Below are 22,487 nucleotides of genomic sequence, written 5' to 3' on the forward strand. Positions count from 1 at the left end.
GTCATTTGGTATACTGCTGATTGCAGAATATCTAAGGAAACACAGCTCAGATTTAACCTGGAGAATTGGAGGGAGTTATGTGTCTTTAAAAGCAAAATGTATATTTAATGCCTTGGACGGTGCGTTGAGGCACTTACAAAATGCAGATAAGCCCAGATTTTCATTTTTAGGAATCAGAATTATACCTAGTTCATTCTTTATGCATTAAACATTTTTTGTAGTGCAACTTGCCATGTACAGCCCAAACTGTACTCATGTAATTTAGCCTTTTCACAACGAGGTCTCTTGTCGCCAACATTAGGGACAGGGCTGGAATTAGGATGAAGCAGGAGAGATGCCTAGGTTGCCAAATTTAAGGAGGTGCTCACTCAGGGTGCCAACCTGTATTTGCAAGACCTAGAGGGTGAGAAGCTTCTTAAATTCCTCTCCTTAGGTGCTCTTCTTGCCTCACTCTAGTCCCAGCCCTGATAGGGTCGCTTGAAGATTCTCTAAAAAAAGTGCTTTGCTGGGTCAGATGCTCAACTTATTAAATCTCTGGAGATGGGGCCCAGGAATGTGCATTTTAACCTCACCTCCTCATGCTTCAAATGCACACTGAAGTTTGAGGAGCCCTCTGAGCTTGGTTTGCCAGCCTAAGGTCCAGCAGGACAAAAGCTGCTCTATTAGCCTTAGGTTAGGTTGGGAACATCTGCCTAATTAACCAGCACACGGGAACAAGTAGGTCAGCCCGACCGTACCTTTTGCCAGCCCTGGCCGTTGTACAACTGCTACCAGGTGTCATGCTAGAAGGCTTGGATCTTGTAACCAAAGCTAAATGCAATTGATTATGTAATTTTCAGCTGTTCCAATTTTTTTAAATTAAAAAATGTCTTATAGGTTTGTTATTAGCTATGTGTTCACTGTAAAAAAATTTTAAAAATTTAGAAACTAAGTCAAAAGAATGAAATAGAAACTATCCATAACCCTGCTACTCAGAGATAACCACTGTGGACATCATCAGGCATCCTTTCAGCCCTTTCTCCCATACTGAGTAATATTTAATTCCACTAAAAATCCATCATGTAGCGTTAGGAAGAATGAGTGACAAAAGGAAGGTTGGTATGAGGAGATCTGTCTTATGAACTTGATTCCCATTTGAGTCCTATCCAGTTATCTTTACTGTCTATGTGTAGACCTTCCCCTCTCATCATTAATCTCAGTATGCAAAAAAAAAAATCACACAGCCAGGTATATGTGTGGATTTCTTATGTCATGGCCCACTATTGAAAAAATAGTGTAAATCCTGCCCCTACACAGGAAAAAATCACCATTAGGCTGTTCTTCCAGGTCCCTTTTTGTGACTCTGATTGAATTCCTTTGGAGTATGAGGGACTTGTTCCTCTGGGGGGACTTAATCACTCAACAACTCTTACTGTATGTCTGCCATAGGTCAGACTCTGCTAGGAGTCAGAGGTACAGTCAGTGAGACATGGTCCTTGCCCTTGAGAACATACAGTCTGACGGAGGAGCAGACACACCAGGATATTGTATAAGCGCGTCAGGTGCTCTAAAGGGCTTCAGGAGTAGGGAGGCGAGACTAACCAACTTGGCTTTGGAGAGTTGAGGATGGCTTGGAAAAGAAGATGACACTTGAATTGAGTCCAGAGAGACCTGCCGTATGGTGCCTGCAGTCTTCAGCAAATAGCATTCTCCTAAAGTTCCACTGCTTTCTGTGTTACGTCCTACTTTTCAGCCCGATCACACAGTTGCCCATGATAATTAAATGAAACTTGCCAGATGGATGCTTTCGCAAGACGATGGCTTGTCTTCTTGCTCTATTTGTGAAAGCTGGCATTGGATCCAAACTCTCAAGGATGCCCCTACCTTGAGACTGCTTGTGGATTGTTGCTCTTTTGTGTATATTAGCCAAATGGCCCGCGCATCAGCAGGGCCAGGTTGAATGACAGGTGGGTGTGCCATGCATGCAGACACTCTGATCCCTGCCAAGCCATTTGCCTGCAAGGAGGTGGGGTGCTGAGAGGTTGTTCTACAAAGATGTCATTTATCAGCTTATTTCCTTCCTTCGAGGAAATAAGCTTCTGATCCGTCAGTCTTTTCCTCTGACCACGTATATTTTTCCTGTCAGTTGCAACATAATCAATGTCAAATTCCCAACGCATCGGGTTAAAACACACACGTTACCGTGCTATCTTGAAGCAGTTTTTAGATATTGAAGAGAATATTTAGAGTGGCAAATACAGTTAACCTAATTGGTAGCAAACTTGATTAACCGAGGAGGGTGGGTACTCTGAATAGAAAAGAGTCACTGAATAAATGAATAACTAATAAATGAGTAATTAATACATTATTGTTTCGTCTCTGTGAATCATTCTTGGTTCTTTGTGTGCGCCATCTCATTTAGTTGTCACAGCATCCCTATGAAATGGGTACTCTTTGTTATTTCCCCACTGGACACCCGAGGAGACTTGGTGGAAGGCAGAGAACCTCTGAGTGTCGGAGCTGGGCTGCAAGGTCTGTCTGCCGCACGCGGCAGCCCATAGCTCTGTGCTCATGCTTGGCGTCGGCACATGCGATGCTGTACCAGGGATGCAGGATGAGCACATCACCATCCCTGCCATCAGTGCTTACAGTGGAGCTTACTCATTCTCAAAGGGTTAGAATCCTTCAGGTATATTACCAGTAGAACAACTGTATGTAAGTTCATCTTCCGTTCAGTTTAGAAATCTCCAGAATTTGCAGTGCTTTAGGGCACCCTTGACTGAACATCAGTTGATTATAGTTACGCAGAAATGTCAGGTTAGAGCATTCCTGCTGATGATACAGTTTACTTTTTCAGTGATTATACTCAGGTTTAGACATATGTATAAATAAAACTCTTGAGCTGGTTTCCTCTTCTCATTTTCTGTTCCTGTTTTGTATTTGAAATAAAAGTTAGGAGTTAAAAGCCCACATTGGGTTTTACTCTTATGTTTTGACTTCTCTGTAAAAGGGTGATTCAGCTCCTTATCTGCACCACACCCACGCCCAGAAAAAGGGGAAATATTCTAGTTCCTGCAATAACTTGAAATTCCTGTGAAAGTTCCAATAATTTGAAATCCGGAGGGCAGGAAACCTTTAAACCGGATTTCCACCTTTAAGATAGTTGGGAATCCTAGAATCCTGATTAGATGCCATCTTTCAGGTTCCCTCTCACTGGAAACAGAAACCCTGCCCGGTGGTCCTGCGACCTCAGCCATCCCCGGGACAGGGAGATCTCGGAGACCCCGGCATCCGTAGGATGGACAGTCCACGTGGGGACTGGGCAGCTCTAACCGGGAAAGCCTTTCTTGGTCAGACCCTCACATCTGCCTTCCCTGTGCCTTCCACTCACTGGTTCAGATTCTCCCCTTTGAACAACATGCTCCTCGGGGTCCCCTTCGGCCTCGAGAAAGTTATTGAGGATTCAGAAATAGTGGAGTGAGCCTTGGTGAGGTTTTCCAGCAGTCTGACATAAGGCCACTTCTCTCTCCCTGCAGCAAAGCCAGAAATCCTGACTCGTGACAGGCTCATGAATGGCATGCTGCAGTGTGTAGCAGCAGGATTCCCAGAGCCCACCATTGATTGGTATTTTTGTCCAGGAACCGAGCAGAGGTGAGATGATTATTTTGGGTACTACTTAACATGCATAAGGAAAGGACTGCAATTCACTTGAATTTCAAATACGTTTTCAGATTTTAAAAAAACCAAACTTTGTTTTGATTAATTTTTTTTCCAGCCATGTGGCTTTTTAAAGGACATAATTGCTATATTTTTCTTGGTAGACATGAATCTTGTTTGCTGAAACATGATTACTGAATGACTTCTCTATTTTGGTGGTTATCTTCTTGGATTTATCGTGCAATTTCCACCCTGCAGGTAGATAAAGCAATTTTCCAGGACAGAGTAATTAGATTTCCAATCTATACACAGGAGGTAATATGTGTGGGAAATGTGGCTGTAGTTATCATGAAAAAAATTACCTCGGAAGTTAATTGCCAAGTTACCAAAAAGTAATGATCACAGAATTACCACATACATGCGGCGTTTGGGAGCTATGTGTTTTAAAAAGGTTTTCTCCTTGATTGAGGTGCCCAGGCCCTGAGCAGAGCACATCTGGCATTGAACTTCCTCTCCCTCACAATCCACACTTAAACCTTAAACTGTCCTTTAACATTACCTGGAGATGAAAATGGGGTCAGCATTGCTGTTTTTATCCATCAAATGCTATTTTACACTCAGGCCAGTGTAACGTCACGATCATTTAAATAGTCAGGATAATAATAGAAATTTCATTTTTCACGGAATAGACCTTTTTTATCAACACCAAGTTGGAAGAGGTCACATAGGATTGTTGTCCTCAGCTGAGTTTTAGTGGAGTGTTTTCTTTGGGGAGTAATAGGGGGTTCAAGACCCCTGGAAAGTATGCCCACAGGGAAAGCAACCACAGTAGTTTTAGACATCTGTTGAGCAAATATTTATGGAGTTCCACCTCTAGGCCAGACATGGGTCTAGTGAACAAAACACCTGAGTCCCATTTGGGAGTTTATATTCTAATGGGCAGAGATGGGCAGAAGATGAAATAAATAACTACCATATGCAGGTGTTAAGTGCTAAGGGGGAAAGTAAAGAGCAAGGTAAGGGAATAGAAAATTGCCAGGCATATGGGGGGGATAATTTAAAATAGGGTCATCTGAGTCTTTGCCACCTGGAGTCCAGCCCAGCGGCATGATCGTACCTCGAGCCGTAGGGTCCTCACGTCTGGTGTTTGGCGGCTGGCCCTGTCTTCATCCTCATAGACTTTACTGCTTTCCTCCTCCACGCTCTTCCTTTTCAATCCTTCATACGTTCTTTCACCATTTATTTATAAAAGGCTACTGTGTGCCAGGATATGAACCAACCGTCTTATTGAATTCATCTCTGATCCTTTCGATAACCCTCCAAGATGGGTATTACCACCCCAAGTTTGCAGCTGTAGGAACTGAGTCTTGGAGGGTTTAAGCACTAGTCGGAAGTCAACAGAATAGGTGTTTGAGTCCAGATTTCGAACCCACCTCTCACTCTGAAACCTCTTTCTTCTTTTCCAAGCGCTTTTCTTGTTCACGGTGCCACAGACGTGCTCATCCGTCATCACACTCTTCAGTTGTAAAAGGAAATGTCTGATCACAAACCTGCCTTAGTTTTAAAAGTATGCCACATCCAATGTGTTTGATCCATTGATTCTTTTTCCTAGAGTAAGTCTGCACTGCTGTTTTTTTCCCGCTAGATGTTCTGTCCCTGTTGGGCCAGTGGATGTGCAGATCCAAAACTCATCTGTGTCACCGTTTGGAAAACTAGTGGTTTACAGCTCCATTGATGACAGCGCCTTTAAGCACAATGGCACGGTGGAGTGCAGGGCTTACAACGATGTGGGCAAGAGTTCTGCCTATTTTAACTTTGCATTTAAAGGTAACAGCAAAGGTATATTTCTTTTTAATCCAATTTAAGGGGATGTTTAGGCTCGGCCTGCCATGTCGATCATGATTTTTAAGTCCATCCCATCCCTGGCCATGTCATTTCTGGTAATAGTCACATTGCACATTTGATTGTCATCAAACTTACTCAGTTTCATCCTGTGCTAGTTTGTTAATAAAGTGTGTGCAGTAACCATGTACTATATGTATTTTATGCGTGCGTGCATGTATGTATGTGTGTGCATATGTATCTGTATAAAATTAATTGTGTATTTCCAACGGTTTCCATTAGGAAGGGGTAGAGAAAGAAAATAGGAGAACCAGACTTACTTTATATTCAAACAGAAACAGAATTGGGACAATTTAAAGATTTAAATTCAATGAAAAATTATTTAAGTTGTGACTTAAAGTCAGTTATTTTAACAGATTGCCAGACACCATATCACAAAGTTAACATTACCTTTTATGGAATCATGTTAGTGAGGTATTTCTTTACCATCTTTAAAATTTGATTCATGAGTGACCAGCTCTCCTAACATAAGTTGAACGATGCATGTGGACGAATTGATGAATTGGTATGAAGTCAGAAGACAAAGGAACTAGACACCTACATTCTTAGGGCTCGGTTTTTGTTTCTGGAGTTGGCAAAGACGAGTGCCAGAAAGTGGTGTTTGTTCAGATTTTGAGTAACGAGGGGAAGAATCTTACATTGTTCTTCATCGTAGGTTTTTTTTCAGGTAGTGCAGTGAAAAGAACACTTTAAAAGTGTTTTCCTCGGTTGTGAAAGAAGCTCAATGTTCAGTGTAGAAAATTTGGAAAGTCAGGAAAACATAAAGAAGAAACTATAAAATATCCATAAAGGAAACACTTTAAAGTTCAAGGCAGGAATTTGAAGTGCAAAGTTCACTGAGATGTCGCTTTTCACTGACAAACAGCGTAACGTTATTCTTGTGCTATGGAAATCGCAACTTCTTTTCCACAGTCGTCTGGTTTAAAGCTGTTATTTTAAAAGATTCCTTTGAATAACAAGAATAAGATAATAATCAAGGCAAGGAGCTCAGATGCAACTGGTTTGACTTCTGCCGTGATGGGCAGTAAGGTGGGAGGTGGGCGAGTTGGGGGCAAGGTGGTCGTGGTGAAGATCCGACCCCACTAACAGGTTGTGATTCCACGTTCCTCCTTCATTTTAGAACAAATCCATGCCCATACCCTGTTCACGCCTTTGCTGATTGGTTTTGTGATCGCAGCTGGTATGATGTGTATCATCGTGATGATTCTTACATACAAATATTTGCAGGTAACCATTTATTTGTTCTCCGCCTTGAACGCTGTAATGGCTGAACCATTAACCATTAAAAGATGATGCCTCTTTCCCTTTCTCCCTCCACCAGAAACCCATGTATGAAGTACAGTGGAAGGTTGTTGAGGAGATAAATGGAAACAATTATGTTTACATAGACCCAACGCAACTTCCTTATGATCACAAATGGGAGTTTCCCAGAAACAGGCTGAGTTTTGGTCAGTATGCAACAGGGGCTTTCCACGTAACCTTTTTGTGTACACATAACAGTGACTTTAGGGAACCCCAGTAGCTTCCTTTATTTTATTCCACCTGAAACAATAAGTGTTTTTTTGTGAGATTTCACCACCTTTGATAGATTTGGCATCAAGCACACTTTAAGGAAGTGTATCTAGACAAATTTGTCCCAAATCCTTTATTGGTTTTGAAATGACACAAATAGTCCTTCAGTCCCACCACACCATTGCCACTTACTTCCTTGTCTTCTTTTCTATAGGGAAAACCTTGGGTGCCGGCGCCTTCGGGAAAGTTGTTGAGGCCACTGCATATGGCCTAATTAAGTCAGATGCGGCCATGACTGTTGCTGTGAAGATGCTCAAACGTAAGTTCCTGCAGGCTACTGTGCGTGCTCACCACTGGTGTCCCAGATTTGTCTTTCTTTGGGCTTTGTTTTTTGGGTTTTTTTGGGGGGATATAGTTGTTTTACAACGTTGCGTTAGTTTCTACCATATAGCAAAGAGAAGTAGAGTTCCCTGTGCTATAAGCAGGTTCTCATTAGTTATCTTTTTTTTTTTTTTTTTTTTTTTTTTGCGGTACACGGGCCTCTCACTGTTGTAGCCTGTCCCGTTGTGGAGCACAGGCTCTGGACGCGCAGGCTCAGCGGCCATGGCTCACGGGCCCAGCTGCTCTGCGGCATGTGGGATCTTCCCGGACCTGGGCACGAACCCGTGTCCCCTGCAGGCGGCAGGCGGACTCTCAACCACTGCGCCACCAGGGAAGCCCTAGTTATCTATTTTATACATATTAGTGTATATGTGTTAATCCCAATCTCCCAGTTCATCCCAAGCCCCCCCCTCCAGATTTGTTTTTTGCTAAAATAAGATGTTTCTAATTTTAGCAAGTGCCCATTTAACGGAACGCGAAGCCCTAATGTCTGAACTCAAAGTCTTAAGCTACCTTGGTAATCATGTGAATATTGTGAATCTTCTTGGAGCATGCACCATTGGAGGTAAGGCCATGGCCAACCTGACTCTTGTTATGGGTCAGATTATCAAAAGATGGGAGATTTTGATATGGTTTTTGACAATGCTTGATTATAAGCTTCTTGCAAGATTTTGACCCAGGCGGCTAACCTCTTGCTGGATTCCTGCACCCCACCACCCAAGCTATTGTACTTAAGAATGTATATTTCAGGTTTTATCATCATGGGGCAGGACAGCCCAGGACATACCCTAGTTACAGTCGTGTATGTCTCACCGACATTGACCTCTTGAATATCTCGAGAACGTCTGTCTCATCTCCTCCAGAAAGCTTTTCTTTTACCTTGTGAGCTTTTATATTTTGCTGGATGACATTTAGCCACTAAAGGGTTAATGTTCATGTACATACCGTCATTAAAAATAGGCCTCTAAGCCTTCCAGCCCTCAAATATACACCAAATGAGCAAACACTTCACTTCTATAAAAAAGAAATTTCCAATTCGGAAGCAGTCATTAGTCCTCTCATCAAGGCTTTCTGTGATGTTGCCAGAAGGCATTTTGGTCAGAAGGAACAAAGATGTGTAAAATGAGCCATTCCTCAAGGTCTGGAGAGATCCACTGTCAAGTTGACAGGGTCATGTAATTTCGTAAAACAGCCCGAATAAATGTTGCTTCGCCACATCACAAATTGTTCCTGAGAGATTTCTGCCCGAGTTAATTAGTTGCCTGTTAACTTCAGAGCTACAGTTTTTGAGGCGTTCACAACACCAAAAAAAAAAAAAAGTTCGACAGATAGGCCCTGGAACACAGGTGATGCCCTGTCATTTCAGGGTTTCCCCCACCTCCTAGTCTCAGCTGGTGGTTCTGGCGGTTGGTTTTCCTATTACGCCACAGTTTTTTTGTGTGTGTGTGTGCTCGTCATCATTTCCATAATAACATTACCAAGAGGCATGGAGCCCCCATTGTAAACAGAAGTGAATCAAAGGGTTCATATAGGAGGCTTGATGATAATATAACGGTGAAAGCTATAACTCTTGTCTAAAACCAGCAGTCATGCCTGGCCCCTAATCACTTAGAAATTCAGGTAAAAAGGTTACTCTGCTGCTTTTTGCTAAGCAATGTTAATAGATGGGATTGTACTTGTACTAAGTAGGCTTAGCCTTGAACCTGAGTGTGAATGGCCGTGATGACCCTTGGGTATTTTTATGGGAGGCTGGACGGTCTGTATATCTCACCTTTTTCTAACCTTTTCTTAAATGTTCGTAGGGCCTACCCTGGTCATTACAGAGTATTGTTGCTACGGTGATCTTCTGAATTTTTTGAGAAGAAAGCGTGATTCATTTATTTGCTCCAAGCAGGAAGATCACGCAGAAGCGGCGCTTTATAAAAACCTTCTCCATTCAAAGGAGTCTTCCTGGTAAGACTGATTTACATAAATAGCTGTTGACAGTTCATGGAGTCATGAGGGTTTACAATCAAGGTTGATTCTTTAAAAAAGTGAACCTGAGGTACTTTGAGGTACAAAATCAGAATTATTAAATCATTTAAATGTGATTAACGGTTTAGAAAGTTCAAATAGTGTTTTTAAGGATTGAAATAGTGTTGAACTTAAATTTTTGTTGATTCTTAAAAATGCATCTTTAGTGTTTTTCTAAGCTTTAGTTCTATTCAATTGAATGAATTCTGTACCTATTTCTCTTATCATCGTTCTGTTCTTGTGTGTCATTCTCTTTATACTGTTGAGCCGGGTACTGTATGCATCTTTACAGTGAGACACTGTTTATAGGGAAAGTGGGAAAGGCTGCCAAATTGTCACAGTAAATTCCTTTAAAACCTTTAACAGAATGGCAAAGAGCTCCAAACAGCTCTCTGCACATAGGTTTCTCACCATCTACCTCTGAATTATATCTGTATACCTTACCCTTTCTTTTCTTAACTCATGCTCTCAAAGGCACAACTACTCCAGCACATTTTAAAAACTTGTGCCTTATTTTCATCTCTTTCATCCTTGATACCATTCTGAATTTGAATGATGTGTCAAGGGCTTCAAGTTCCTTTAAGGAGAATTGGTGTAGTTTACAACCAGAATAGAATTCTGTGCCACGTCTTGCCTTTTCTTTCCAAGTGTTGTTAAGATCTGCCATTTAAGACTTCCTAGATCACCCTGCCCAACAGAAATCCTAGTAATTGTGCCTAATCCCTTATACTTTATATTTCTGCGGTTGTGTGGTGGGTTTCCTCTTTCCTTTTTATTTACTATATCCCCTACATTTTGAGAAGGCAAGACTTGTCTCCTAAACTTAACCCCAGGCCCTCAAGGAGACCTTGGTAAATATTGTTGATAGGCGGTTACCTCCTAACGTGTTTTTCTATACCTCTGAAGTTTTAAATCCTAGGTGAAGCTTTTTAATTTTTTTTTCAATCCTGTGAACTTTGAGTAGTGACAAGTGGAAGTAAAATACAGTATAAACCAAACCATCTTTTGTTAGTTTCTCTAGTGCACATCCTCTTTATATGAATAAATGAGCCACTTTGCCTTATTTCTAAAACCTTGGCACCTTATGTATTTTTTAACTTTCTGAAGTAATGGCCTAAATTGTTCAGTCCTGTGTAGTGCTTTCTGTGCTTTGGGATCCCATATGGGATTGGAACCACCAGCACACTCTGAAGGAGATTGTTGTCATGGTGTTTCTATGCTAATCAGAAGCAGGAAGTACTAGAAATCTTGAAGGCTCTCCAGCCAAATGTTGCAGATTCAAGAGGTCCAGATGGTTCAGAAAATCATCCAAATTATTGGTGTTTATCTGAACCAAACTTGGTTTTTTTAACCCTTCTTCCATCAGTTGCTATATGTTAGTGATCTCTGTCTTCCCCCACTAATAACACATCTCAGAAGCTCTGGTTCTTTGTCTCTTTCATCTTGTCTCTCTTGAGGCTAATTTAGAGAGTTTGAAGTAATGTGGGATAATGGTTTTGGTTCTCTGCTTCTCATTAAATCCCTGGTGTCAAGAGATGGGAAATTTCTGACCTGAGTTCCATCTACAATTGAACACAAAAAAGGCCATCTAATTCCCGGGGATTGGACCCGAATGTTGAATATTAAAAACTCATATCTTACTGAACAAGATTTTCCTTATTGAAACTTGGCAATGCTTTCTTTAAATAAAAGCAGCCTCTTATGTTCAAAAAGGGATGGGGAGATAGAGCCTGGCCCTTGTGTGCTCCCCCATTTCCCATTTTATTTAATCATGATTTGATGGATGTTTCATCTCTCCCAGCGGTGATAGTACTAATGAGTACATGGACATGAAACCCGGAGTTTCTTATGTTGTACCAACCAAGGCAGACAAAAGGAGATCTTCGAGAATAGGTGGGTACCTATCAAGCAATAAAAACAACTTCATTGACAGAGGCTTTCTCATACCACTGTGGAATCTAACACCACTCCTGTAGTGACCGGTTCTCCTTTAGGATAGGATCCAATGGCCTAGGATCCATTGCCATAGGATCCAGTGGCAGTGCCAGTGGTCAATGGCAGTTAAGGGTTGCAAGTGGATATTTGGGGTCAGAGCGTGTGTTATTGTATCTGAGCATTTTACTGCATATATGATAACATGCATATCAAAATATATCAAGTACATATTTTGCATATAAAAAGTATGAGACTTTTGCATTCATCCACTGTTCTTGTTCCCTGAAGATTTTGTAACTTAGCCCAGGATTGGGAATATTAGCTTTGTGATTCAGTACCTACCTGTCCTTAACATTGGGGAGGTGATTTGCCTGCAAGTTCACATCAGTTCCTTGATTACCAGCCCTTGGAGGTATTGTTGTCACTGTCTCTTACTGTCCTTACTTGAAGGTTTTAATTGCTGGGAAAATCCCTTCTCCTCCTAACAGGTTCATACATAGAAAGAGACGTGACTCCTGCCATCATGGAAGATGATGAGTTGGCCCTAGACCTGGAGGACTTGCTGAGCTTTTCTTACCAGGTGGCAAAGGGCATGGCATTCCTCGCCTCGAAGAATGTAAGTGAGGGTGATTCTCAGAAGAGTCCTCTCCTTGCCCCCATGGCCCCCAAGGGGCATTTTAGAGCCATAGTTAGAAGGCAGAGTGTCACTTGAAATGTGGTAACCAAAAGCCGAGGAAATACAGTTTCTTCATGTTCTAACTGCTGTCTCTTCGGAATTCAAGTTCTCATTTATAAGCTTTAAAGTGCAAGCCTGTCTAAATAAGCTTTCTATGAATATATTTTTTATATGCAATGAATTCATTTAAAACTTGGCTTTTAGGATATAGGAGCTGCTCTTAGAAAATAAAGAGATAATTATTTTATCAGCCAAAGGAGGGGGTACCTCATGTAGTTGCAGTGCTCAGTGAAGCATATACTTGGGTCTTTTTGAAGTTAGACCTCAAATATTGCGTGTATGGTTTACAAAGTGCAGGGGAGTAAGGAATCAAGAGAGAGCGATAAACATTTGATCAGAAGGTTGGGGGTGGGAAGAGAATGATGGAACTAAAACAAGGAACATGGTCTCTGGAAGGGTGAGAGGAATTCCTTAGGAAATGGGACAAGCAGAATAGAATGAGGTTACAGAACCTACCCTTAAGTTATCATTGGTGACATTTCCAAACAATTACCAAACTAAAAGAGGATATAGGGTGGCTGAAATAAAGAGCCTCTTCCCTTTGTCCTTAGGAGGTATCAGATTGAAGTTGTAGACATTTTAGAAACTCTTTAAAAGGACATTCAAAGAGAAGCATATAAAATGAGTTTTCCGTTTAAAAAAATGATGGGACTATTTATAATGTATTTTCCTATGAATGAAAGTAGTCCTAAGGAAAAAAAGAAGCATTATTCAAGTTGGTTTTGAAAGTGATTATAGTAATTAAGGTCCTAACAATGTGAAACACAAATTTGAACATCATTCAAAGTGTAATCTAGATATTTATTTTTGGTGCACTGAATAGTTTAAACGTAAAGCAAAAGTATTGGCACTGTATGACATAAGCAGCATTCTAGTATTAAACATAGCTTTCACTCTTTAAAAGTTTAAAATAAATGTAAATGGTTTTCTTTTGCCTCCCACTCTCCTAATAGTGTATTCATAGAGACCTGGCAGCCAGAAATATCCTCCTTACTCATGGTCGAATCACAAAGATTTGTGATTTTGGTCTAGCCAGAGACATCAAGAATGATTCTAATTATGTGGTCAAAGGAAACGTGAGTACCCACTCTCTCTTGACAGTCCAGTGAAGGATTTTTGTTTCAAGTTTTCTTAAGTATTGCTTTTTAGGATTTTCATAATGCAAATCCTACCTTTGCGGTACCATGCATTTTAGCAGTCAAATTAAGTGTACTTTAGCAAAATTCCGATAATAGAATTCCTAATTCTAATTGTGTAATTATGAAGCATGTGAAGGAAACAGAAATAGCCTTAATTTTCATTATAGCCTGAGAATAGCAATGAACTTGATTTTGTTCAAGTGAAACAAATGTGGACCTGAAGGTCACAGCAGGAGAATTTTATTTTGAGATTGACATGCTATGTGCAAAAGATAATGTTAAGTCTAAGATAATGTTCAGAGTTAGGTATATAGAATGTTGAATCTTATAATCAAGAGCTTATTAAAGACATTCATAAAGAATAATTGGCTTACGGAACATAGTGATTTTATTTCAAAGTGCTTTCATTGCCAATTTTCATTGTATCATCAGGACAAACCCTTGGCATTAGAATGCAAGTCTTCACATTTTAAAAGTTGGGGAAACTAAAAACAGTGTATTTTAGTGCTATTTGTCTGAGATGACCCAGGTCAGTAGAGGCTGAAACCAGAGCCTATGATTTCTAGAGGAATATCCCATTAGTATGGGAAGCCAATAGTCTTGAACATATATTCTTCTACATCTATTTTCCCAGGCCCATACCTATAGTCCAGAGCTATTCCTGGAGGTAGCTCTTGTGTGCCTTATGATGATGTAATATTTCCTTCTCCATCACTATGGCATCTCTGTGGGTGGGCTGTACTAGACTTGTTTCTTTGCAGAAATGTTCCTGGATTTACTTCCTGATGATAGCATGCGTTTCTCGTAACTCGCTAAGGCTAGGGGTGTTAATAACACCAAGTCCTCTCCGTCCTGGTACACTATTGGAAGGAAGAATGAAAGGTGGTTCTCTATCCAGGCCTTTGAGTATTGACAGAAGGCTACTGGGTTCTGGACCCAGTCTTGCTGAGTTCGAACCTGGTTCTATCGTTTAGTGGCTGTGTGATATTTGGCAAGGATTACCCCAGCACCTCTGAACCTTGGTTTTTCTCCTTTTGGTAATAATACTGTCACCTGCCTCATGAAGTTGCTGTGAGGATTAAATGAGTTAATATACATAGTAGGGTGTTTAGAATAGTGCCAGGCACACTGTGGCTAATACTTATGTGAGGCACTTATTATTATGGCTAGATGTCTTATTTAGAATCTAAGTAATCATGACAGTGGTTATGCTGCAGCTTCTTAATAGCCCATTCTTGGCTCGTGACCTTAGTTGGAATTAACAAGGATGGGTCAGGTGGTTAGGTGCCACCAGGCTTCAGATTGTGGACTCCAGCTAAGCCAGTTCTACTAACCAGTCACAGATATCACCCTTCACCAGGCTACTGGGTAAGGAGACCTAATGGGACAAAATTAAAAGCAGGGAAACTCACACAACATGTTATTGGCCCCCAATTTACATCATAGTCATTTGAGACCTCCTCGTTGTGTCAGTTTCTCTGAAAGTTCTTCACACACGTTCTTGGTCGTTTTTGTGCTGTGGCCCCTATCATAGTCTGGTGACACCTGTGGATCCCTTGTCAGAACACTGTTTTAAATGCATAAAATACATAGGATACTGAGAAAAGCCATTAAATGGAAATGAAGTTATTAAAATATTAAAAAGTACCTCTGTGATATTCATTACACGTGCTTCTTTGTTACACAGAATAACATGTTCTAACTGTGGGTCTAACAACTACTGTAATGTCTAAGTGATGAATATAAAACTGTAATGTGAAGGTATCTATGTTACTGTTGGTGACAAAGTCACAGGCACTGCTAAGACCTGGTGCTTTATTGCCTGCATTTATAATTTAAGGAAATGCTCAACTTTAGTTAGTCAACACAAGAATGGAATTTTTTCCCTTCCAAGTTCACAAGCTCCTGAATTCAAGACACATTGTAAATCTCAGGTTAAGGGCCTCTATAAGAGTTTAAGCACAAAATCTGGGAGGGGATACTGGAAAGCACTTTTTTTTTCCTACTGACTAAAATAACTTTAAGACCAGAAAAAATTGTCTTCCCAGTTTTCAATCCTAAATGGACTAAGCGAAGGATTGATTTAACTTTTTATGGTAAATTAAGATCCAGGAGTTCAGAAATGTCTCTAAGAGGACTAGTCACAGAAAGTTTGGCTCGAGGTTAGCAGGAGGAGTTCAGGATGTGAAGTTCAGCCATTGAATTTCAACCCCAAATCTGCCACTCACCACCTTGGAATAGTCATAGTCAGCATATCCGCTACTCTCTATCACGTGATTGCTTGTACAGGGCAAGTTTTCAGACACTAGTGAGTCAGCAGTACCCAGCTAAGCACTGGTACCCATATTATCTCATTTAACCCCCAAGACAACTCATGGAATTTGAAGTATTATTTTTGCTTTACAGAAGAATATCCTGAGGCTTAATTATAGATTAAGTCACATAAGTGACTTTCCCACTGTATTAGTAAGGGATAGTTTTGGTTGCATATGACAGAACACCCCCAAAAAAGTAAAACAAGTATAGGAGTAGCAGGCCAGGCCTGGTATGGAGGTTCCATGATGTACTAGGGGGAGCGAATTCCTCCACCTTTGTTTCTTTCTTTTTTTTTTTTTTTTTTTTTTTACCATCCTTGGTGTAGCCCTTATCTTCATGGTCCATGATATGGCCATGAGAGAGCCAGCCAACACATCCAGAAGAGACAAGAAGGAAAACGCCACAGGGCACATGCCAGCTTCATTTTAAGGAAGTTCTCCTAAAGCTGTCACACAACACTTATATACCTTAGTGGCCAAAACTGAGCCACATGGCTGCACGCAGCTGGGAAGGAGCTGGGCCATGCAGTCCTTACCGTGGGAGGCCGTGTTTCTATTAAGAGAAAAGGGTAAATAACGTTCAGTGGTAACTAACCTCTGTGTTACACAAGGCCAGTGGTGGAGCCAGGGTTAGAACCCATGTATCTGTGTCTGACATCTGTGCTCCTATCCACCACACTGTACAGACTCAATGTCCCCATCTTGAAAATGGGGATAGTATACAGTTGAACAATGCAGGGACGAATCTCAGTATAAATTAGAGCCAGCCCTCCGTATCCACGGTTCCTCTGCATTCTTGGATTCGACTCACCGCAGACCGTGTAGAATTTATTATTGAAACATATTCATGTGTAAATGGACCCATGCAGTTCAAACCCTCGTTGTTCAAGGGTCAGCTGTACTTGTGATCCACCTATTTCAGAGGCAGTCGGGGTCATCTGAGGTTATGTGGGTGGAAGGCCTTCGTGAGATGCCCCTCAAGTTCTCACCTCCACCTCTCAGCAGAAGCAACATTTATAGGAATATATTCTGTTCCGTGTTTTTTTTTTTTTTTTGAGCTTCATAATTAACATTGTTGACTCTGTTATGCTTCCATTGCAGGCTCGGCTACCTGTGAAGTGGATGGCACCAGAGAGCATTTTCAACTGTGTGTACACATTTGAAAGTGATGTCTGGTCCTATGGAATTTTTCTGTGGGAGCTGTTCTCTTTAGGTAAAACGAGCCTTGCCAAAGCCTCCTTGATCAGACTTAGAGCATCTTCTTTAAGGTGTTGTCAGCGTCCTGCTTGCGTATTGTTACACTGATTGCAAACTGTTTGTGCCTCAGGAAGCAGCCCCTACCCTGGAATGCCAGTCGATTCTAAATTCTACAAGATGATCAAGGAAGGTTTCCGAATGCTCAGCCCTGAGCACGCACCTGCGGAAATGTAAGGGCCCGGACATTCTTCCTTCAGATAATGTTTCCCCTTTTATTTTCCTTTTTAAAGACAAGCTCAGATGTTGAGGGTTTTCACTAGCACAGTTTGAAATGTCGCTTGGTTCCTTTTTTATGACATCCTGGTCAAAGGTCATTTCTGTAGCTGATTTTCATAACTCTTGTCACCAAATATACAGGAAGTTTGGGCAGCATCTCCTAGACACAGTTTTAGTTTATGCCCGTGTCATTCACTATGTCCAGTTGCGTAGCCCTGGAATGATTTTTGGAATTGCCGCATGGCATACACCTGAGGACCAGTTAAGGGCACTGAGGAGTGATAAACGGCCTTCATCTTGCAGGTATGACATCATGAAGACTTGCTGGGATGCTGATCCCCTGAAAAGGCCAACATTTAAGCAGACTGTGCAACTGATTGAGAAGCAGATTTCAGAGAGCACCAGTCATGTGAGTACTAGCCGGGCAAAGGACCTCTGCTCTCTTGGTTCCAAGCGTGTCCTTCTCAGGCTCTGGGGGTAAGGACTAAGCTACCCACCCCTTCTCTCCTTGGCTTAGGCTGTAAATTGGGCTTTGGGTAGGAAAGTAAAGCAATGGAAACAGTTTCTTTTTACCCAACCCCCCCCCCCCCCATTCTGGGCCAAGGGCTATGAAATAAGGAGGTGAAAGAGTAGAGGGCTTGGCACTCAGAAGTGTGGACATAGATGTTTCCATAAGGATTTGCCACATTTCCTCTTCCACCCCAAGTGCTGGTCATGGGGTCGACATGCGCTCTGCCTCACGTGTCAGGCTATTCAGCCTTTGGAGGTTGGGGTGATGTGCACTAGAATAAAATCAGAGAAAAGACAGCTTGTTGCTGCAGTAAAATAAACCTTCTGCTCAAGAAAGCATAGCCAGAATGTGGCAGATAGCTGTCATGGCCACAAGCCATAGAGAATGAAGAGTTGTTTGAAGTTGGGAGATCCCTCCCAGTGATTTGAGGAGGGGGGAAATCAAAACTCAAATCCATCATTTGTTTGGCTTTTAAGGAAGAATGAGTGATCCTTACTTTGACTCAGATTTTTTTTAAGCTGCTTTTTCTCTGGTTTGTGTGTTTAGAACTGTCTTTTCTTCAGCATATACCACTGATACTTTTGGGTTGAAGCTTGCTCTTCCGGGTGTCAAAGCACATTTTGAATTAAACAGCGTTTCACACCCAAGAGCCTGGTTCTCAATGGAAGACCCCCGGAAGGACCACCGATTTCTTAGCGACTGACATCAGCCTTTGGATTGGAGTTGGCTGTAGAGATTTATACACCTTTTATAAAAGTTAGATCATTCTCTTTCCCAGATGTGTCCCAGCAGAAAAGCACATTTTGCACCATCACTTCTTAGGTAATCAGACCTTGGGGAAAATGAGGGATAGAACAAAGCTTGTCTTTGGTCAATATGATTTGGTTCTTGGCTGTAAGGTCTTGTAAACCTCCTGGCTTTAGGAGTCTTCCTAAGTTGTGATTCTGAGGCTGCAGACGTGCCCCTTTGTTGCCGTGCTCGTTATGGGGACTGGTGTATTAACTGCGGACTTGTTTTCCTCAGATTTATTCCAACTTAGCGAACTGCAGCCCCCATCGGGAGACCCCCTCGGTGGACCGTTCCGTGCGGATCAACTCGGTGGGCAGCAGCACATCCTCCACGCAGCCTCTGCTTGTCCACGAAGACGTCTGAAGCAGAATGCGCATCTGGGGGTCGGGGGGGGGGCTCCCCGACAAGAACGGCCCCCATTCTTTTGGTTTTCATAATGGTTATTTTGTTTTCCTTCGACTCGAATCCTAATCCAGGGTAATGGACACCCCACTGTACTCCTGTCTTTCTGAGCACACTTTAGTGGCCGATGACTTCTGTCATCAGCTACCATTGAGCTGCATATGTTCCCAATAGCAAGCGAGCCCCCGTTAACGGAATAACTTCAGACTTGGAGGAAGGGTGGGTGGGATGGGCTATAGACACCCTGAGTCCTTCCCAGGGCTTCTCCAATTTCTGCCTGAAAAGTATAGTTGATAGTTTGTTTGAATACACGGCAGTAGTCACCTTCATTCCTCATAACCATCCGTAATGATACGATGATGCAGCAAGATTAGAAACCAAAAGCTCATCCCTTGATGTGGAAAACAGAATGTTATTCGAAGGGCAGAAGCCTATGAGTATCTGGGCTCAAGAAATCTAGTATTTCATGCTGGGAGCGAGACGTAGGCCGTGGAAAAATGCTTTCCAGGCACGAATAAAGACTGCTGGGTGTGAGCCTTTGTGGTCCTGACCTGTTTTCTAAATAGAGTTCACAATTAGGGAGCTGAATTGGAGAGAAGGCCTCCCCAGCCTGCATTTTGTATATACTCATCTGTAAATTGTACAGATTCACATATTTGAGGGGGGAAACCCACAAGATGTAGTTTCTGGATACGATTCTGGCTTGAGTCTGCTGTGTGTAGGGATAGCTGAAGAGCCAGACAAGTTTGAAGGAAACCGTTAGTGCTTTTTTTTTTTTTCTTTTTTAAAGAAAATACATAATTGCCAAGCACAGTCTTAACAGAGATCTCCTTTGTAGCTGATGAACTTGCTCTAGAGATTGTCCAGAACAAGCTGACCAGCTTCAGAATGGCATTGTGTTCAGTGGATTTGATGCCGCTTGAAAAAGTGACCGATTTACTGCATGACTCCGGCAGAAGTGACAAAACAGTACTGTCTCAGTTGGATTCTTCTGTAGCCGGAAATAAACTTTAGATTCAGCCTCCATCACAGACATGTCCTAGACACTGGGCCAGTATCTATATAAGTGTGTGTGTGTGTGCGTGCGCACGTGTGTATGCTTGTAGACAAATATTTTGGGAGTAGTCTTGCCTTGAGCCCAAGAGGGTCCTTCAGTACCCAAGAAGTCGCTTGGCTTTCTTCAGCACAGCTCTTGTTTCACTCCACCTAGCTGTGTAGAGAAGCTTACCAAAGCTTACATAGAGGCATATAGGAAGTGGAGTGTTTAAGTACCTGTTTATTTGCAATCCACCTGCACTTAAGGCACTCTGTTATTTATACTCAACATACTCTACCTGTTCCTTAGACCTTATTAATGCTACTTTCCCACTGAAACTTATTTAAATTTTACACTTTAGGCTGTAGCCTGGATATTACTGTTAGAGTTTACCTTTTTTTTCCTGCCCAACTATAAGAGATCCATGGGTACATGGCAAGGTTTGTGTGTTGTCTCGTGAGATTCAGGTATGTTGCCCTCACGGTTTTCTCCTCCTAGGTCTCTTAGCTTTCATTTAGAGAACTGTGGCCATTTATCTGGAAGTAACCATTTGCACTGGAGTTCTATGCTCTCGCACCTTTCCAAAGGTAACAGGTTGGGGCGTTTTGTTGTCACGTAAGAAGTTGTCGCTGTTTGCCATACTTTGAAAATTTCCTTTGTGTTTCTATTGACTTTGATTATAGTAAGAAAAATGGTTGTTAATTGTAGATGTCTAGGTACTTCAGGGGCACTTCACTGAGAGTTTTGTCTTGGATATTCTTGAAAGTTTATATTTTTATATTTTTTTTTTTTTTTTTTTACATCCCATGTTTCTTTGGCAGTGGCTTAATGTTTGAAATTATTTTGTGGCTTTTTTTGGTAAATATTGAAATGTAGCAATAATGTCTTGAATATTCCCAAGCCCATGAGTCCTTGAAAATATTTTTTATATATACAGTAAGTAACTTTATGTGTAAATATGTAAGCGGTGCAAGTTTAAAGGACGTTGATGTTCTATATGTTTTTTCTCTGATATGTTGTCCAATTGTTCACAGTTCTGAAGAATTCTAATAAAAGTGTAAATATATAAATCAAGTGGAATTTTTAATTATTTCAGACTCAGGGAAATTAAACTTGAAAGTGTTAAAGTGCATTCACCCTGACATTAGAATGGTTTGTACCTAGTATGCATAAGATACACGCGAGGCTACCAGATTGCTAGGATTTATATACTTAAAGATTCAACAGACATCTGTTAAGAATTTGTATGTGCTGTATTTTCTCATTTTATCTCCACAGCCCAAGGTCTCCATTTACATTGAGAAATAAATGTAGAACACATTGCTATGATGATTATTAGGTTGTTTCATGTGAAATGACCATCCTGGTTAGCAGCAATTTTATGTGGTTCAATCTAATATAACTGGCATGTTTCTTCCTAAAAGAGATTGTCTAAAAATTAATATGAACAGTAAAGTAAGTCACAAGGTTGACGTGAGGAATCCCAAGAACGTGGTTTGTATATTCTCGTTGGCTTGGATTTTTAACATCCCTTCTGACATGTTCATGTTCCACCCTTTCATCTTTATTCTCACTTGCTTCTGGAACAAAGTGAAGTTCTGTCACTTGCTTGGAGGGAGGTGACTTGTGCCTTTTAATTCGGTACTGTCCTGTGGCTGGAGCAACCTTTGTCATCAGCAGGGACTGTCCAGACCGTTGGAACCTGCATAGAGCCTGAGTGTTACTCCAGCTTAAAACAAAGAATCACCCCGAACCACAAAATCCTATTAAAAATGAGTTAAGCAGACAAAACACCATCGGTTTTATTTTCTTTTTTGACATGGCATCTACATCTACAGAAGTAACTCCTGGAAGGAGAGGGAAAAGGGGTGAACTGTAATGAAGAAGAATCCTTTTAAAATCAGGAGGGAATGGTGTGGCCAGAAACATCAATAATCAATGAAAAACAGACCCACATTTCAGTCAAGCGTTTTTCCATTATATTATTACTGACAGGAATGAATGCTAATTGACCACAAAACAAAGAAATCCTTTATGAATGGTTTCATTGTCATTTAGACTTTTTCATGTGTGTGTAATCAAGAGTTAGAAGCAGTCCCTGGCCCTTATATTGTTAATGTAGCTGTTACCTTCACTGGCCCAGCTTTTAATCACAAAGTACATGCTTGGTGTCCAGTCTCTCACTGGGTTCAAAGGTGCCAGCCTTGTCTCGACCCCTTACTGCTCTGTGACATTGGGCAGATGAACTCCTGAAATCTCATTTTCCAAAACCGTGGTAACTGCCTCAATGTACTAAAATGAAGCTGTCAGACCACCTTGTTCATATGCCTATTACATAAATAGCATTCAAAAATGGTGACTTTTGGGCTTCCCTGGTGGCGCAGTGGTTGAGAGTCCGCCTGCTGATGCAGGGGACACGGGTTCGTGCCCCGGTCCGGGAAGATCCCACATGCTGTGGAGCGGCTGGGCCCGTGAGCCATGGCCGCTGAGCCTGCGCGTCCGGAGCCTGTGCTCCGCAACAGGAGAGGCCACAACAGTGAGAGGCCCGCATACTGGAAAAAATAAATAAATAAATAAAAATTTAAAAATGGTGACCTTTGTCATGGCTGATTAGGCTTGTTAGGAAGGAAGAAGATGCTCCCGGTTACCCCGCATAGAACTCTACGGTCAAAAATGTGCTTCTACCTGTTGTCTTTCTCTAAAATGC

General features: G+C 41.6%; 1 protein-coding gene across 2 annotated transcripts in view; it reads left to right on the forward strand.

Annotated features, from left to right (window-relative positions):
* Positions 1 to 20,850, forward strand: part of KIT (KIT proto-oncogene, receptor tyrosine kinase) — an 85,400-nt gene extending 64,550 nt beyond the window's left edge. The window contains exons 8-21 of one of the 2 annotated variants that reach the window (XM_022564060.2): positions 3,516 to 3,630; positions 5,282 to 5,463; positions 6,659 to 6,765; positions 6,860 to 6,986; positions 7,265 to 7,369; positions 7,886 to 7,996; positions 9,234 to 9,384; positions 11,246 to 11,337; positions 11,868 to 11,995; positions 13,069 to 13,191; positions 16,671 to 16,782; positions 16,897 to 16,996; positions 17,346 to 17,451; positions 18,577 to 20,850. In XM_022564060.2, coding sequence (XP_022419768.2) covers positions 3,516 to 3,630; positions 5,282 to 5,463; positions 6,659 to 6,765; positions 6,860 to 6,986; positions 7,265 to 7,369; positions 7,886 to 7,996; positions 9,234 to 9,384; positions 11,246 to 11,337; positions 11,868 to 11,995; positions 13,069 to 13,191; positions 16,671 to 16,782; positions 16,897 to 16,996; positions 17,346 to 17,451; positions 18,577 to 18,705 — 1,688 coding nt within the window. In that variant the 3' untranslated portion in view covers positions 18,706 to 20,850. Of the gene's footprint in view, positions 1 to 3,515; positions 3,631 to 5,281; positions 5,476 to 6,658; positions 6,766 to 6,859; positions 6,987 to 7,264; positions 7,370 to 7,885; positions 7,997 to 9,233; positions 9,385 to 11,245; positions 11,338 to 11,867; positions 11,996 to 13,068; positions 13,192 to 16,670; positions 16,783 to 16,896; positions 16,997 to 17,345; positions 17,452 to 18,576 lie in introns of both variants that reach the window. The other variant, XM_022564044.2, reaches the window with a different exon arrangement.
* Positions 20,851 to 22,487: the final 1,637 nt, after the last annotated feature.

Source organism: Delphinapterus leucas, chromosome 5 (genome assembly GCF_059928025.1).
Source record: "Delphinapterus leucas isolate spDelLeu-1000000601 "Yukka" chromosome 5, BTC_Dleu_Yukka2, whole genome shotgun sequence".
NCBI lineage: Eukaryota > Metazoa > Chordata > Mammalia > Artiodactyla > Monodontidae > Delphinapterus > Delphinapterus leucas.